Source organism: Anolis sagrei, chromosome 2 (genome assembly GCF_037176765.1).
Source record: "Anolis sagrei isolate rAnoSag1 chromosome 2, rAnoSag1.mat, whole genome shotgun sequence".
NCBI lineage: Eukaryota > Metazoa > Chordata > Lepidosauria > Squamata > Dactyloidae > Anolis > Anolis sagrei.
This window is the reverse complement of record NC_090022.1, coordinates 104,217,695-104,237,262: the sequence shown is the minus strand read 5'-3', so window position 1 is coordinate 104,237,262 and position 19,568 is coordinate 104,217,695. Positions and strand designations below refer to the sequence as shown.

The window sequence follows — 19,568 nt, the reverse complement described above, 5'->3', positions numbered from 1 at the left end:
ACTTCTAATAGCATTGGGTGAAAATAGCCTCCCTGGACATTCTGTGCTATCTGTGAGTGTTGACACTCAGGAGTGATTCCATTTAATATCCTCTATAGCAAGGCAGAATTCAATTCCCAATAGCTGGGGGTTAGAAAGAAAATGTTATTTTAATAATTTTTGGCTGAGTTAATTTAGTTCACACATGTGGATGAAAAGAAGCAATGGGCTACATAAGAGAGGAACACTGAAAAGAGCAGATGCCCACTTTGTTGCTACCTTCAATAATATTAATATTAAAATTAATATTCAAACTGAATACACAGATACAGCTGAAATTATTCTCCCTAGTCACAGAAAGCAAAACACCAGAGGTTGCTCTGTTGCATGTTTTCCAGTGCAGCATTTTAAGAAGAGCTGGGGGTGAGGGGAATAAAAAAAAGAATGGCCATCATATATATATATAATGAGGCTTCACATTGAAGCCGTTTTGCAGTGGCTCTAAATGCAACAAAAATGAAATAATCTATATAAATAAAAATGTAATGTTAATTTGTGGGATTAACATAATTCAAAAACCACTGGACGAATTGACACCAAATTTGGACACCATACACCTATTTATATATTTTTTATTTATTGTATTTGTATGCCACCCTTCTCAGCCCTCAGGAAACCTGTCAGGCCAGCAAGTGACCATCACTCATAAAAACACTGAAAAACACCATGGAAGAGATTTAAAAAGCCAAAAAAATAAAAATACATTCCAATCATGCGCAAACCCACATGTACACATACAAACAAATACACACACACACACAACACATATGCACAGACTGGGCCACAGCAATGCGTGGCAGAGGACAGCTAGTTGGTAATATATCTTTACCACTGGTAGCATTGAAAAAGATAACATTTGAGATGAAACAATACCTGGTTACAATTAGTATGCCTAATTCTGGAATGTATCCAAGGTGGTTTCAACACTTCAGTCATTTTAGCCATTGATCTTTTCTTCACATAACCAGAGTAACTAGAAAATCACTGTAAATTATACAATTAATACCATGATATATACATATATGCCTAATGATAATGTCAAGACCCAGAAGTCTTAATTAGAGCCAAACACAAAATGGGAGTTCAAACGCAGCTTTATTGTACAAAAATAGTCTTTCAAAGCACTTAACTTCAGTGCCAAGAGTCTCAGGAGTAATTTGGCATCAAAAACAAAGCGATACCAGGAACAAAAATATAACCCGGATTTTAGCGCTGCCTTATAATCCGGATTAAACTCAAAGTTAAGCAATTCGCTTGAAAATTGGCACAGCACAAAAACACAGTCACAGAAGATGGAAAAATGAAGTCCCAAAACGAGGAATTGTTCAAGCACAAAGTTATAAGAGTTCAAAGTCCAGAAAGCCAAAAATGATAGTCAAACCAGTCCATGGTCAAGCCGTTGGTAAACAAATGCTGGAACGCAGGAATCTCCAAGGAACAGGAATTCAGGAACACACGAAGCTGTAGCCCAGGAACCCAATTCAAGAGTTGGCAGTACAAAGAGTTATGTCCAATAAAGATGCTTTGCCTTCTGCAAAGTATCATGCAAACAGAGCCCACTTTTATCTCAAAGTTACTCATCAGAGCTTGATGAGCTCCCCACCCTTTCTTCATCGCTCTCAGCTGCCCCCAACCCTGCAGCTGAATCCGAGCGCCCATCCCTCCACCACTGCCAGCGTCTGCTAAGACTTAGATCCTGCCAAGAGGTCCCTGGCTGCCAATCCTCAGTGAACCCTTCAAATTCCTCACTAGAGGTGGGTTGATTGCAAATGTCCCTTATTTGTTGAACACGGGTCCAATCCAATTCCTCCTCTTCCATATCACTCCCAGACCCAGAACTCCTTTCAAACCCCAGGAAATCCTCATCCTCTGTTGGCGCACTAAGTATTTTCCGGATGCGCTTCCTCTGCAATTCCCCTTCATATTCCGGCTCGCGAGCAGCCCTCTTTACACCTCTGATCTCTTCCCCATCCCCCATCTCGCAATCAGAGAAGCCTTGAAACGTGTCAGTATCACTTGGGGCCATAATGATTTCCCTAATGTGCTTACGCTGCTGTTCTCCCTCCGAATCCTGAGCAGACCTTTTCTCCTTGCTACCAGGAGTAGCAACGCTACCAACACGAACTACAACAGATAAAGAACCACCACAATAATACACATAGATGCAATACTTACAGCAAAGGGACCAGTTTATCCTAGAAATAATAGTGAAATCCCTACTGTATGAAACTCTCATGGGTTATAAATAGCCCAGTCTGCATCTCAATAGAGATGGGCAGAATAAACGTAATGACCTGAATCGATTGACAGGTTATACAAAACTATTGGAAATTAATATAACTTCCATGTCATGGTGAAAATTGGCTACAATAGTATTAACAAAAGTCTTGTAATTGTGTCTTCACAAAATAAACATTATTGCCCCCATCCTGGGACTTTTTACAGATTTGTAGTTTGTAAGGCTTTAACCTATATACAATTAGAATTTTATTAGTATTATTAATAAAGCATTACATCATGAAACATTAACAAGATTTTATTTCAACTAGTCTCTGTCCCTTTGAGACCACTTCAATCACAACTATTAGTGGGTCAGTCCTTCTGATGTCTACATATCTAATCGCTCCTAAAAGCAAAAGAGTGGGCCAGGCTATTTTATCTGGTTAGCTGCTAACCCTGACATTAATGAATATGCACTGTAAGCAGTTTTATGTAGGTTTTTATTTTCCTAATTGGAGTACAGTGGTTTGTTTTAAAAACACATCATGTTGTGTTGAAAACAAGGGCTGGATACAGATGAAGCTTTCAAAAGTGGTAGATGCGATGAGACTGGAAGGCTGTTTGTTTGTTTTAAAGGAGAACTTCATTATGTATTCATTCACTTTATTATAGTTGTATTATCATTTTTCTTTTCAATCAATAATATATCAATAGTAGTTTTTAAAAGGGGCTAGATCTTACAATTACCCCTTAGTCATTTTATAGCTACCAAATCACTGTCCTTTTGCTTCTAACACCACTCAGAATTCAGTGGCAATAAGGAAAAAAACACAGAACCACCATCACCTCCATTTAAACTTTTCTTCCAGAAAGGAATACCTCTGATGCAGGAGGGGACATTAAATGATACAAGAGGGATCAGACGTTGGTGAAATCCAATCTTTAAATAACATCTACCAAAATCCTTTGCCAGTGTAGCCAATGGTTCATTGAATCTAGGAATGCAAAATCATTCAAAGGCTATAATACAAACTAAAACTAAGTAATAACCCCATCAATATAAGCATTATAATAATAATATATCAATACAACTGTAATCTGGGTTTCTACTCAAAATACAGAGACAGAAGAGCAAGAAATTGAATGATTCTAATCTGAAACTCAAAAGGAAATTGATCTCACACAAAAACTGTTGTGATTAATAATAAGTGAAGGGAATCCAGAAGGAGAAACAGCAGAATCATATATTGTAGGTGCTTGCTTTGGCATCACACATACAGAGGAAGTAGTAGAAAAATTCGGCCACTATCAAGAAATGAAGAAGAGTTACTGATTGAAATTTGCCAGGCCAACAGTTTACTCAATGCAAACACATTCTTCAAACAACCAAAGAGGTGACTGTACACATGGACAGCACCTGATGGCCGATATAGAAATCAAATAGACTACATAATTAGAAGCAGAAGATGGAAAATCACATTTTGGCACAGACTATGAACTGCTCATTTCACAAATTAGAGTAAGGTTAAAGAAGAACGCTAAACCTATCATCATCCCCAAAATACAATATAAGAAACATCCCTATGGAAATTAAATCTCCCTGCAGTTGGAAGGCCATCATATTATCCAAAACCTTGCTTAAAAGGGGGAGGTTTGACACTGGCTGATAGTTTTCCATTATGGAGGGGCTCAGGGATGGCTTTTTAATATAAGCCTTACAACCACTTCCTTTAGACAAGTTGGGATTCTGCCTTGTTCCAAGGAGGCATTGACCACCACCATAACCCACTCTGCCAGTCTCCCTCTGGGCTGTTTGATCAGCTAGGAAAGGCAAAGATCTAGAATACACGTGGTAGCTCTAACATCTACAAGGATTCACATTCTCAGGCTGCTTTTGATTGAGAAGATCCTAAAAATCCAATGAAACACTCTTAAAGCATTTGATTATCCTGATGCATAAACCTGTATTCCGCATAAGAAGATAGTATCACGACAGACTATAGAGAAACAATGATTTGCAATAGGGAAAGAGATCAGTCAAGGCTCTATTTTATCACCTACTTTTATGCTGAATGTATCATATGTAAAGCAAGATGGCATTCAGAGGAAGAAAGCATGAAAAATGGAGGAGGGGATCTCAACATTTTAAGATATGCAGATGACACCATACCAATAGCAGAAAATAGAAAAGATCTGGAACAATTGTTGAAGAAAGTGAATTAAGAAAGTGCTAAGTCATGTTTTCAGTTGAAGATTAAGAAATCAAAAGATAATGACCAGAGATGATTTAGATCATTTTAAACTAAACAAAGAAGACATTAGAATACTTGGTTTTTCATATCTTGGCTCAGCCATTAATCAGAATTGTTTGCTGTCAAGACATCAGAAGAAGATTTTGGTTACATCTACACTGAGCGTAGATTAGGATCAGCTCTGTGAGGGCTAAACTTTGCATAGGGCTGATCTGTGGTAATACAGGGAAGGCCACCTTAATGCAACCTTGACTTGGGTTGCCAAAAGTCAGGGGAAAGTCTGAATTCTGCCTCAGAATTTAGACTTTTCCCCAACTTCGGGCCAGTGGGAATAGCTGGGTAGGTTTCCAAATGGAACTGGATGTAATTGTCTCCACTGCCATCCCATTGGCTTAAGATGGGGACTCCTGATGACAGCCCCCTCCCCTTTTATGGTAAACTTAAGCCACCACATAGGACCTTTCTTGTCCCCATTGCTAGCCCTGATGTCAACTGGGGAGATGGAGTAAGCAAGGCAAACTCAGGCAAACTCAAGGCATGATGGCCAGGCAGCTAAGATGGCCATCCACAGAGAGGTGGGGACTCATTCCTGCCACCGCACCAGCTAAGGGACTCCTTGTGGGAACATGTTTTGGGTTCTGCCATGCCAAATGGACCCCCATCTTAAGTGCCTGGGGATGTGGAAGAGCAGCTATGAAGGAGCTACACAAGTGTAAAGGTGCATCATCAAATACTAAAATGACGATTGCCTATGCAATTGTATGTATTCAATTTCTGTGTATGGTTGTGAAAGTTGGACAGTGAACTAAATACAGTACAGTGGACTCTAAAAACAGAAAAACAAATAAATGGGCCTTATAGTATATCAGTCCTGAATTCTACCTATAAGCCAAGAGGACTAAATGGAGATGGTTATACTTTGGCCATACCATGAAAAAACATGCCTTATTAAAAAAAGAAAAGAAAATAATGCTTGGTAAGGTGGAAAAAAGGAGCCCAGACTCAGTCAAAGATATTGTGGTCTTTAGTCTCCAAGACTGACCAAGACTATAGATGAGAAGGTGACTTGAGGTTTCTCATTTGTAAGGTGGCCATATATGGAAGTTGACTTGATGATTGCTAGCATCAAACTCGGGAGAGCCTTCTGACACTACAGGCAGCTACTGTTGGGTTGCCACTAAACTTCAGAACAGCCCAACCAAAGAAAAAAGGTCAGGAGAGGAAACTATGAATGTTTTAATATGTGGGAAATTATACAAGTGCTTGGTGACAAATATTTATTTTCAGCTAAGTGTCATGCTAACATCTGGGCAAACAGTCATAGCATCAAATAACATCTCTTTTAAGAAAACATGCTAGATTACAGAATTGAAAACAAATATAGCTTCCAGTATCTTGAAAAGCTTTTGAAATTTACTGGGTAATTAAAAACAAGAAAATTCTCTAGTGTTTGCAACAGTCTAGGGTGGTCACTTTATATGCTCAGACTATGTAAGTGAACAATTTCAGAGCTTGCAAAGTAGTACTTTGTGTATTTGTAATAAAGCAGAAAGCTTTTGCTTTCCTGTAGGGGGTAATCTATAGCAACAGCTTGGAATGTACTGTAGGGAGCCATGGGAGCTTCAGCTGTAGTAAAAAGATTTACTCAATGTAAAAGGAAGACTGATTTGAAATGGAAAAAGGAAAATAAACCTCTGTATGTGGGTGCATGTGTGTGCACACATATGTGTGAATTTGGTGAAAGCAAACCTAATACATGAGGGCGTGATGGTGAAGTGAGATATGATTCTGTTTCACTTTGTTGTATTTTTCTACTTCGAATGCCTAAAGACATGTTGATGTCTAAGGTGGACGAGCAAATTCCACCTCCTCCAGGTATAGCACTCAAAGCTGGTAAAGTTATTTTAGCACTAGAAACCAAAAATAAAAAATAAAAATAAATTTTAACAACTCCCACAAACCATAATTTATGCATCACATTCCTGACAGCACAACAGTAATACAATGATTAACAATTCGTTCTCTTTTCATAACATTTACATTTAGTATCCTGAGTCAGGTGGGTTATTTCTATTATATAGTCACCATTATTACTTTGCACCTGGAAGTTGATTTTTTAATGGTTTTGTTTGGTTGCAACTATAGTAGATGGTAAGAGGTAGGGAGATGCCACAAGGAAATCTCACAATAAGTGGATGTGCCATGAGATCTTGGCTAAGAAGTTTGGAAGAAAAATGTTGGAATCAGAGTCAGGAGGACTTCCCTAATTGGGTATTTTGTCATGTTTAACATGTATTTATTAGTTTTTGAAAATGAAAAATTGCAAAGTAGAACCAAAGGCATCTCAATTTGGTCTAAGGAAAGGTCAGGTATGTTTATGGCCTCACTTTTGGATTTTGATATTAAAAGAAAACTACTTTGCATCTTTTTCTTTCTCTTTTCAAAAGACAAATTTCAGTGGGTATCTAATATCTTTGTACAACACCAGATGACTGTTGTGAAAGATCCTGACCTGTCCAGTTCCTTTTTCTTTAAATTTTTTTCCCCTACTAACAATTCAATTGGAACAGGACATTTTCTCTTTGCTACTTTCTTTGAGGGCAGGAAGGAGTTAAGGGGATGAACACACCTGTTATTAACCCCAACTACTACATTCCTACGGGCCCCGTGGTGGTGCACCAGGTTAAACCACTGAGCTTCTGAACTCGTTGACTGAAAGGTTGGTGGTTTGAGTCCGGGGAGCAGGGTGAGTTCCTGCTGTTAGGCCTAGCTTCTGCCAACCTCGCATTTTTTAAAATATGCAAATGTGAAATCAATAGGTACTGTTTTGGCAGTAAGGTAATGACAAATCAATAGGTACTGTTTTGGCAGTAAGGTAACGACACTCCATGCAGTCATGCTGGTCACATGACCTTGGAGGTATCTATGAACAATGCCAGCTGTTCAGCTTAGAAATGGAGATGAGCACCACCCCACAGAGTCGGATACGACTAGACTTAATGTCCGGGGAAAGCTTTACTTACTACATTCCTATCATTTGCCTTCAAAGGAATTTAATAATGGCTCCTCAGTATGAACTCAAAATGGTGCATTCTGAATAAAAGGGTCCTCTTTAACTTTTAAAATATTTGTTTCTTTTCTCCTTGAAGGGTCCTTTCACATCACACAGTTAAAGTACTATGGTCCCATTTGTACTGTGCTGGGTGCATTTTATGCAATCCTGGGGTTTGTAATTTGGTCAGAGGCATAAGGTGAGAATAATACTCACCCACCCCTCCAGACCAGCAAATCACAATATTTCAAAAGAAGATGCCATGATATTAAAAGTGGAATCACAGCACTATTGCAGTGCAATGTGAAAGGGTTCTTTTATTCAGGCAGTCTGTAGAGAGTTAAAGGAAACACATGAAGATGGAAGAACAACAGGATGAGGTAGATCTATTCCTTAGATATTTCTAATGGTTCCCATGTATTAGAGAATGATTTGACCTCTTCTACACTGTCCTGATATCCCAGAATCTGATCCAATATAATCTGCTAGGGCTGGGCGGTTTCGTTCGTTAATTTCGTAATTCGTTATTAATTCGTTATTTTTTTTATAACGAAGCGATATTGAACCATTCAGGAGCAACTAAAAAATGAAACAATTTTTCCAATTCGTTTCGTAATTGTTTCGAAATTGTTTTGTAATTGTTTTGAAATTGTTTCGTTATTATTTCGTTATTTCCGTATGTCTGGTGCAAGTTTTATAGTCGTGGTTTGTTTTATCAGTGATAAAAAAAATATCACACCAACAGTCAACAACAGAGGGAGAGGGAAGCTTCAGAAGTCCCCCCTGTCCCATTTGGAGGGTTTTTTAGCGTATTGCGCAATCGCGTCCGCCATTAACAAATCGATTCGTTATTGTTTCGAAATTGTTTCGTAATTTCCAAAATTTCGTAAATATCGAACTTTTTAAAAGAAAAATTTCGGAATTCTTTTAAATAACTAAATGCAAAAAACCCCTAAAAACGAATCGAGTTTAGAAACAAATTTTTCCGTGGTTGGACAGCCCTATTATCTGCATATCCTAGATTATGTGGCAATGGAGACTCATATAATCCAGCTCAAAGCAGTTAATCTGGGATCAGATCCTGGATTATAAAGACAGTAGAAGGGGTATTTGTTGAAGAAAACCCCTTCTTCTGTTTCCATAGTTTTCTCTATGGATTAGATTGATTGTAGTCCAAAAACCCCTTCAGAAAGTTTCCTAATTGTATAAAAATCGATGTATCCAAGTGTGGTCCCTCCTCTTCTTTACATGTCTCCTTCACTTTTGTTGAAAACTCTTGACTTTAGTGAGCCAACATTTAAAGTGCCTTTGAGGCTGGAGCTAAACTGCCATATAATCCAGATTGCCAGATCAGATAATCCGCATTATGTGCTTTGAACTGGATTATCTGAGTCTACACTGCCACATAATCCAGTTCAAAGCAGATAATTTGGATTTTACATGGCAGTGTAGAAGGGGCCTGAGTTACTAGAAGACCTTAATGGTTTTTGGTCTCTTTATAATTTTGCCTCTTCATGACTTTTACCTCCAAATTCTTTTACCTATATGTTGTGCCTTCCAGATTCATAGTGGTTTGATTGCAAGACCCCATCAGATGACTAAGGCCCCTTCTACACTGTCATATAATCCAGTTCAAAGCAGATAGATTTTATCTGGCAGTGTAAATCACAGTGACCCAAATAATCATGGAGGTAATGTGTGCACAAATGTTTCAGCACCCACATTCACATTGCCACCATTTCATGTATAGGAAATGATTTTTTTTTTCATGTCAGGAGAGACTTGAGAAACTGCAAGTCACTTCTGGTGTGAGAGAATTGACCATCTGCAAGGACATTGCCCAGAGGATGCACAGATGTTTTACCATCCTGTGGGAAGCTTCTCTCATGTCCCCGCATGAGAAGCTGGAGCTGACAGATGGGAGCTCACCCTATTCCCCGGATTTGAACTGCCAACCTTTTGGTCAGCAGTCCTGCTGGCACAAGTGTTTAACCCATTGCACCACTGGGGCTCCTGTGATGATCTGTGATTAGTGGCAATTGCTGATCCAGAGCCCCTGGAACTGTTTCTGCTATTTTAAGTCTGCAATGAATTCTTGTGTGAATGCATATTCATGCATACATGATGCCATTTTGATTCAGGAGGACAGTATCAAATTGATGTTAGTATATATGATGACACAGTTTTGTTCACCCACTAAAGTTTCAAATGGTACTCAGTATCTAAAGAAACTGGGTCATTTCCAATGTAAGAGGTGCATAACATTATTGTGCCTAACAAACAGGGCAAAGGGGAGGGGGAAAAATAATGGAAAGGAGATGGAAACAAGTAGAAGACAAAGGATATTACATATGAAATATTTTATCTCTTTTTTGTTAAATTGTTAAAATACATGTTCTGTAAAAGTTGTCTATGTTACCTTCTAAACTTCCTCATGAAGAAAAGTGGTTATGTTATACTCGTTTGTCCCCAAAAAACTAGAAGTAAAATAAAATAAAATAATGTCTTAAATACAAGGACACTGTCTCACACAATCAGTAACTTAGCTAATCAAGGAAAGGGAAGAGTTAATATTCTTCAAGCACACACAATAGAAGGCTTCTAGTTCTTGTGGGTAAATTTCTGCTAGACAGTGGTTCTCAACCTGTGGTTCCACAAGTGTTTTGGCCTCCTACTCTCAGAAATCCCAGCCAGTTTACCAGCTGTTAGGATTTCTGGAAGTTGAAGGACAAAACATCTGGTGGCCCACAGGTTGAGAATCACTTGCATCTACAAGCAGCTTACTAGAGGAGGCATAATGGAGAGTTGGAATAAAGCTGGAGATAGTGCTTCAGAAAGTGGTGTTGGATATGTTGTTCTCTGTGCTCCCAATGTAATATTTTAAATAGGCGGGAGATAAATTAGTAGCATCTAAGAGTGTTTTGTGATTGCCTGAGGAATATCTAAATGCTAGGTATAAATGCCAGCTCTAGTTTCTCCAGAAGATTGTGAGCATATTCATCAACAGATGTATCCACACTACAGAATTCTATTGCCACCACTTCAATCATGGGATTGAATCATGAGATTGGCAATTAGGGAAGAATTCTTAGCCAGGGAACTCTAATGCTTCACCAACCAACAAACTCCAGGATTCCATAACTAACTGAATAATCTCATTAGATTCTAGGCTGAGCACCAAGGCAGCTGGTTTAGGATTTAAACCAGGCATGGGCAAACTTTGGCCCTCCAGGCATTTTGGACTGCAACTTCCAAGATTCCTAGCAGTCTATTGGATGTTAGGAATTGTGGGAGCTGAAGTTCAAAATGCCTGGTGGGGCAAAGTTTTCCAATGCCTGATTTAAACCAGAGCATGTGAAGTGGAAACATAGCAGTGTGGTTTGAATGGTCCCCATGAAATACCTTCCTCTTGAAACCTCAAAACTTCTACGCTGCTTCTTCAAAGGTTAGTACTGGATTGTATGTTCCCCACCGATGTCGTTGGACTGCATTTCCCAGTATTCCTCAGTACTAGGGATGCTAGAAGTTGCAGTCCAACACCCGAGAGTCCAACATTACCCCTGTCTTAAATACAATGTGCATGCTGGGAGGGGAGGGATATTTGCCACCCCAATGAAGTGAGGGAAAATGTTAAGAAATTTTCCCTGCCAGCACTAGTTGTAAAGGGGCGGGGCACTGTACTTAGGCAGCTGCCCCCCTTTAGCTCCAGCATTAGAGCTGTGAGCTTGTGGAGGTAGGCAGCACATTCAGGAGCTGCCTTTCGCTCATTTAATTGCATGTATACTGTAATTAGTAGGTGAGGGCCAGGGGCCACAGGATGAATGGGATTGCCCATTTTGGCTGCCTGAGGACAGTCGTGCCTCCTTTCCAGGCCCCATCGTCCTTCCCCTCCAAAGAGAAAGCTATGCTTTAACTTTTATTATTATTATTATTATAATGGCCCAAGCAAAGGTAGTACCGGGCAAGGAATATTCAGGGCAATGTCTTCAATGCCCTTTAGTCACCAGATCATTTGATCTTGGAAGCTAAGCAGGATTAGATGAGGTTGATATTTGAATGGGAGTTTACCAATTGAATACCATGTACAGGTTGATCTGTGCATTTGTTCAACTAAGGTTGGGGTGAATGATAGAAATGGCCTTGGAGCTGCGGGGGGTGGGGGGAGTCTAATCCCTGAAGTCTCTCAACTTGAGGTTTGAATACTCTGTGAAGCTTCCCTAAGCAGCTGCCCTGGTTACGACTCAGGTTGAGTTATGCGGGAAACATAGGTGTCTCACCCAAGTTGCCCATAGTTATCCTAATGCAGTTGTTTTGTCTCATTAGTTTCAGCTAGAGTACACCCATGGGAATTTAGTAAATCAAATCCTGAGGTGAATACTATCGGTTCAGTAAGTCTACTTGCTTTGGGACTACATACTGAATTGGAGTACTGTGTTGTTCACAAGGGGAGCCTCCAAGGTACCAGAATGAATTGTACTGTACATTTTTAGTGTTCCTGATCAAGAAACTGACAAGTGGTGAAAGTGAAAAATCTCATAGATCTTAGGGTAAGAACCAAGCCAGCTTGATTAGGATTTTGTTGTGCATGGAAGAAATACAGTGTCAGAGCAAAACTATCTGTATTAAATTTGCTGACTTATTACTGCCCCTTTATTTTTAACAAGAGGCAGACAGGTGGCTGGTAAGCAGCAATTGATGCTTTCCCTCAGAAACAGTTTTACCTGCTTAATTCTGGCATAACAAGAGAACAGTTCATTACCTTGGGCTAGAAACAGCCCAGTCTAAGAGGGATGTTTGAAATGGAGCTACTGGTTTTATAAAGTAATTCCAATAAAAGAAACGAGCACTCACAGTCTATGCTAACAAAGCAGAGAAATCCTTCTGCCTGGGTTTCCCACTCTGCCGGCTTCTACTGAGGAAGCTAAACTGGCTGAAAATGAGTGTGTGGACCAGAATGGTATGTTGGGCAGAAAGATGCACTTTAAACAGCAGCATTTCGGTGCAGTAGGCACCCCTCCTTCTGACTTTAGTATTAATTGCTGCATTACCACTGCCCTGTGAGCCAGTCTGCAAAGCTTGGCATGGCAAACTCCTCCTTCCTGCTGTTTCTTACAGAGACTCCCTGGGTACTTGACTTCCTAAATACCATCCCGGCTGATAAATCTACAGGGCAGCCTTTAGCGTAAAGGCAGGCTGGACGGTTGGGAAGGAAGCAGCTCTGTTGCTGGAGAGAGCTGTGCCTTTAAAACAAGGTAATGCTAACAAGCTGCCACTGCAACCGGTCCTGAAAAAGCTTGGGGGGGGGGGGGATCTCTTCCTAAGGTGCTGCTGCTGCTGGAATAGCAGGACAGAGTTTTGCATCATCTCTAAGTTGGAAGAGACTTTGCTGCTTGCACTGAAGGAGAGAAGAGGAAAGCTTTTATCACCCTGGGAACCATGAGTGGCTGTTCCAAGAGGTGTAAGCATGGGATTGTTAAATTTGCCCAAACCATCTTTAAACTCATCACAGGAACCCTCAACAAAGGTAATGTAAGCAATTTCCATTCCCCATTTATTTGGGGGAGGGGGGAGAGATGAGAAAGCACTGGCTGCCAACATTACAGCAGAGATTATCCTAGTCCCATTGGAGACACTGTTGCTGGAAGTGAACCCATGTACAGTGAAGAAGGCAAGTGAGGTTGCTGACTCTTATGTAATTGTTTGTAACTTTTTAATGACAGTTTAGTGGTTTTGAAAGATGACAGCTGCAGCTTTGTTTGATTCACCATTCTTGCTGCTGTGGTTTTTGGCTGGTTTGCATTACAGACAGCTATTGCTTATGACCAGTGAAGATTTTGGAAAATTAGACTCACACTGATGTCAGCCTGGCATCTTGTCAGGAGAGTTGATCTGTAATCTGTCTCAAAGACACTATCTGTGTGTAAAGTAATCTTTAGCTGTAAATCTAGGACTTTAGTTATTGCAGGCACCACTTCAGATGCTATTATTCATCTTGCACGTTTGCAGTATTGAGAAAGAAGTGTGAATCAGCTCCCTGAATCTGTTTATTTTTAGTTGGGAAGGGTCAAAACCTTATTGTCTGCCTCCCTCTATCACTTTCTGCTCACTTCCCAGTTGGTGTCCAGCTGGGTAATGGTGATGCAGTGAAATAAAGATCCTTCAAGAACCAAATTGTGTTATTTTTGTGTGTGCAGTTATCACAGTTAATTTGCTTGCCTGAAGTTAAGTCAATGGAAATACAGGCTGAATCTTCTACATTTTATTAATTGCCTTGAAGTTTCAGACTTGAATTGTTTGATGATGTCTAGCTGAGACTTCCCTGAAGTTTGGTTTATTGCGCTGAGGCTTTAAAAAAAAGAAAATGGGATGAAATGCAGCTGTTGAGTCTTTTTATGGTTGTCTGATGAGTGAGTTTCTACTAAAAAGAGAGCTTTTAGAAATACGTTAAGAACATTGTCAAAAAATTAAGGCACTTTTTATTTTGTTTGAAATCACAGATGTGCAATTTGGACTTACTTGTTGTGGAAAATGTTCATTTCCTTTTTCCATTTTCTTTTGGATTTTGCACCATGGAAAATGAGCCAAATGTGTACCAGGAGATGTGTGTTAATCGTTGATAAGAAATGCTAAGAAGAAAAATGATATTTACAGAAAATATTATTGTATTATCTTTTAGTAGATTAAAGAAGATTAAAGAAGTAACCAATTTGAATTTTTGGAATGAATCATTTTTTTTAAAAAAAAACTTACTTAGTAGTAACTGGTTTTACTTCCTTGATCAACAAACAGCATTGTGATTTCCATGCAAACTCCTGAATTTCATGTATTTTTAAAGAATTGTTACTTTGTTGTCCCATGAAGACTGTTGTTGGTGAGCCCCATTTGGAAAAGGGAGAATGGAGCAAGAAGTAAGTGTCTGGCAGTAATAACAGAGCCAGCTTTTTATTACTACCAAGCTATCTTTTTATACAGAAGTTCTGAAAAGTTTGTAGGACAAACAGCATGGTGGGCAATTATTATATATTGGTACTACAACAGAATTGGTGGTGTTCCTCCTACTTGGATGCATACTTTTGGTGCCATGGTGAGCTAATTCCAGCTTCTGCAGAGGAAAATAAAATTGTTTTGTGCTCAAAGCATTCATTTCCAAAATGTGTTACTGAGTTTCTTTTCGGTCTCTGAGAGGCTGTACTCTTTCTGGGTATCAGGTGTATTGCAAGAGTTCTTATTATGCTTTGGCTTCAAATGGTTGTTTTTATGCTGTTTTAGTTGAAGGTCACCTTTTCATACTGATCACCTCCATGCCCAATTTCAATACAGTAGGCCCATATATTGCAAAGAAATCAATTCCAGGATGTTTTGCCTAATAGGATTTTCTGGAACCCTACTTTTCTTAAATTATTACTTTCTTGGGCTTCTAGCCAAACCATACCATAGAATCACTCTGGGGGACATAGAAAAGGCATAAAGAAGTGTTCTGTTTATGCCTCTAATGAAATTCTACAGTTAACTTAGGACAGAACATCCTGTTAAACTTCTGGTGAATCACACTGGAGGTCTAGAGAGAACACTTTTCTAGGCATTTTCTGCATCCTCCAGAGTGATTCTATGATATTCATAGCACTTCATGTATAAATGAAACAAACACACATAATAAGTATATTGTATCTGCATATTAATAAATATCTGGATTGATATACAAATTTTTAAAGAAGCTGAATGCACACTAAGCACAAAACATAGCTGACTTACTAGCATCCGAGGTCCTGTTATCCATTCTATCTCAGAGAGAGCTGAGGTTGGTGGGACCCAGAACAAGACCTTCTGTGTGGCATCATCACCCTGTTGTTCTCAGGCTTCCTTATTAAGGGCATTTAAAAGGCTGGAAAAATCTATACAGCTCACTAAACTTTAGCAACCGATTCTGTTTTGTGATTTTAGACGACCTCCCCCCTTTATTGCATTGTATGTATTTTAAATAAGATTGGCTTTACTTCTGGTTTGGAATTCTACTGTTCTTATGTTGGTTCAGAAATATAGTAAGCAGAAAAAGTACAACTCCAAAGAGACAGAGTCCTCAATTGTTCAAACTGATCCAAAGCATATTTATTGATAAACAAGCCTTATGGAGTTAAATGATACTCATCCTTTTGAAACAAGAATTGGGATGTGTGAATGATTCTGAACTGCATGAAGCTGAATGCATTTAAATTAGTTTTGGGATATTAATAATAATAAAATGTAATGATACTTTTTATTTCTTACCCCCCCCCCCCCCCCAAGACTCAAGTTGGGTTAAAACTAATTTTAAAACACAATACCTAAAATGTATGAATAGATAAAACACAAATCTATTTAAAGCACATAGATCAAAAACATGTAGACAAGTTTTTTTGTTTGTGTCAGGAGCAACTTGAGAAACTGCAAGTCACTTCTGGTTTGAGAAAATTGGCTGCCTGCAAGAACGTTGCCCAGGGGGTGCCTGGATGTTTTACTATCCTGTAGGAGGCTTTTCTCATGTCCCTGGAGCTGACAGACAGGAGCTCACCCTGCTCCTCAGATTTGAACTGCTGACCTCTTCGTGGAGCCCATTGCACCACCAGGGGCTCCACGTAGACAAGATTAAAACACACAATAAAACTCATGGCAATAATGTATCAGTTTAAAATTGATAGTTTAAAATTGACTGAACAGGAAATGCGTTTATTTTATTTTAAGAAAATAACTATTTTTAAAAGAAAAATCAACAAAATTAAACATCTACTGATTGGTTCTAAAATCTGAACTCAACTCAGTTTCTTCCACTTTAATCTTCATAGCTTTCCTGGACCTTCCAGAGTTTCAGTCAGTTTTTAACATTTAGTTTTGTCAATAGGTCAGCTGAGAAAGTCTGTATCTGTAAATACACAGTAGTCCTAAATTTGCTTCTCTCTCCCCCCCCCCCCCCCCCCCCACTTTAGGTGACAAATAAATTTTAATTTAATGTTTGTATATTTGTAGATTTTAAATTGTATTGAAATGATTTTAATGTAAGCCACTTGGAGTCTCTTTGTGGAGAGAAAAAATGGTATATAAACAATAATAATACTCTGACCAAACTCAAACTTGTTGTGCTCATATACAAAAGTTATGGTAATGCATCCACATTGTGATTATTGTGAATAATTAGCAAATCTTTAGTGCTTCCTATCAATGGTATTGTTGTGGTTCATAGCTTTGGTTTTTCATGAAACACTGTTTATTATGTTACATTTGTATAATCACTGTAATTAGGGAGCTATGTAGTGAATCCTACCCGATCCTCCCAATCCCCACTAACTGGGAAGCAGTCACTGTGATCGCAGAGGAATCTGTCTCCTAGAAGGTATCTGACTGACCTTCCCAATCACTCCTTTCACTGACTTTTCCAGAACACCAGCTGTTTCCCAGAGACAGGGGCTCCTTATCAATTGGCTGCTGCCCAATAAAAAAGGATTGGGACCTTCATGGTCCTAAACTAAGATGCATAGCTATCGTGAATAACAGTCATGGGCATCTAGGTTACACATTTATAACTGCCAGAGAAGATTCTAGCCCTCTATTATCAGATCCAATGTAATTAAAGCTGATTCTTCTAATTTCATGAGCCATGAAGCCCTGAAAAAGGTATTGTCAACACTTCAATTGATTAGCCATAAAAGGAGAGAAAAGTTGTTGGGTGAACAATAACATCAGTATAAATGAACTGTGGAAACCTGGCCTGTTGAGAAATACATGTGTTTATATGGACATCTTAGCTTCCTGGGTTGACTGATATCTGCCACTTTTCCAAATGTTAACTTAGGTATAGATGTAACACACACATGCGGACTTAAATACCTGCACCATAATCCCCACCCAACCTCATAACTTAACAATTTTCCATATTCCTTGTTTCATGAAATATTTTACAGAGATTATGGGTAGTAGTGTTGGTTTGTGATGAGAACATTTCACAATACAAACATATTTTCAAGTATCATTCTTGGATACTTTCAAGTACAATTCAGCTGTAAGGGAAGATTCTTCTTGTGGTTTTAGTGCTATCACTTGTCATTGTTGGGGTTAAAAATATTCATACCTCAGAATTACTACAGACATTTGCCCATTCTTGGATGATGGCCTAATTACGCTGTGCAAATATTTTCTTCTAGCTTTAGTTGTTGATAGTGCATATACATTGTTTGTACTTGTCAGGGTATGTTCTAGAGATAGTTTGCAATCCATGGGTAGAAATTAAAGCAATAATGCACAAGTAGTGCATAGAGCTCTTGAGACCTATTGTTGTCCCATAAGGTCGCAAAGGTGATCTGAAGAACTTACATTTAATAAGATGAAAAATACTATAGCTGTAAGAGATTATCATCTCCTCCCAAGGCAAAGGTCAGCACTGTTAAGCACCTGTTAAAACCTCTAGCAGGGTCCCTCAACCTATCTCTAAACCTGCCACTACTCTGTGCTGTCCCTATGTGTCCAAATGCCCCTTCCAAGGCAATGAACCATGGGAGGAAAAGAAGTAGTGATTTTTCATAGCCTTATTCTCACCCTTACTCTTGAGTGAGAGGAGCAATACAAGCAGATGAAGAACAACTGTTCAGAGAAAGATCCTGTTCTACTTGGAAGCCTAGAGCCTATACTGCCTTCCTCATCACCTGTATGCATAAGTGCTTTGTCTACTGTTTTCTATTTCTACTCAATTAGAACTGAAAATCATGTGGGAGTTCATCTAGTGCAGGGAAAAAATGCCCTCTGAATTGGATCTGACAGTACTTGGCTGGTTACAAGTTTAGTAATGCTAATTAGACTCCAGGTATCTTGCAATAATGACTTATTTTGCTCATCTTGAAAAGTGGGTTAGAAGTGCCTTAAAGAGATAGCAAGCCACTCTTAGTTCTACTGACCATCCAGTGACCCTGGAGGCCGATTAGGATCGACACATTCTACAAAAGTGTTTGTAGTTTATAGTATTAAAGGAAAGCTTTCAGAGGGTTGAGGATCATCTGTAATGGCCTGGCATGGTTTCAGCTAAAGTGTCTCTTGGCATCTAATCTACTGACCACCTACAGAAAGGCTGAATGTAAAAATGGACTTCTCTGTACACAGAAAATGCCTTGACTTTGTCTCCCAGATTAAAATACCGATTGAGCAAAATTCCATATTCTAACATTTGAAATACTCCTAAATCCAAAAGTATCCACATGAAGGGCTGAGCTAGTGACACCTTTACCTTCTTATGAGTCAATGTACACACCCTTTATTTTGTGCATAAGACTATTAAAATCTTGTATATAAAATTACTTTCAAGTTATGTGTATAAAGTATCTATGGCACACAAATTAATCTTGTGTTTACACATGTATCCCATCTCCAAGCTATTTTATTAAGTAGATATATATTTTAAAAAGCAGATATTCTAATTTTGCATTGGATTAAAAATTGAAAATCCAAAAACATTTCTGGTCTGAAGCATTTGAATCTGTACCTGTTGAGCTAAAGATGAATAATATCTTCAATATTCCTTGAATTGCTACAGGTACACTCTGCTCTCTTAGTCCTTAGTCTTAGTACAACTCATAAAACTGAGTAAAACATAATAATTGATAATATTTTTTTTACTTATATTCCACTTTTCCCCCTGAATGGAACCCAAAGCGGCTCATTGGATATGTTAGTAATGTTTGTAGGACTTGAAAGTTCCTTTGAACATTCAATTTCTCACAGTAGATCCTTCCTCCCCCATAAAAAGAATACAAAAATTCCCTGTTCTTTTTACTCAGATTTCACTGCCAAAATGCATCCCCTTGAAGAAGCTATTTCATGATAAAAAGGAATTTCCTCCCAATGCAAATAGGAGCTTCAAAGGAGCGATTTCAACAAAATCAAGGCATGAGATAGAAAGGTTAAACTGCTCACCAGCTTCTGATCATTATTGCAACATCCCCATGTGGGTGCTGCCATTTGCATTTTGAGAAAGGTGTTTGTTAAAT

The 19,568-nt window shown here is 38.8% G+C and overlaps 1 protein-coding gene across 1 annotated transcript in view; it reads left to right on the top strand.

Annotated features, from left to right (window-relative positions):
* The first annotated feature begins 12,620 nt into the window (after positions 1-12,620).
* Positions 12,621-19,568, top strand: part of KCNIP1 (potassium voltage-gated channel interacting protein 1) — a 725,477-nt gene continuing 718,529 nt past the window's right edge. The window contains exon 1 of the mRNA XM_060765034.2: positions 12,621-13,087. Within this exon, the coding sequence (XP_060621017.1) occupies positions 13,000-13,087 (88 nt within the window). The 5' untranslated portion in view covers positions 12,621-12,999. The remainder of the gene's footprint in view (positions 13,088-19,568) is intronic.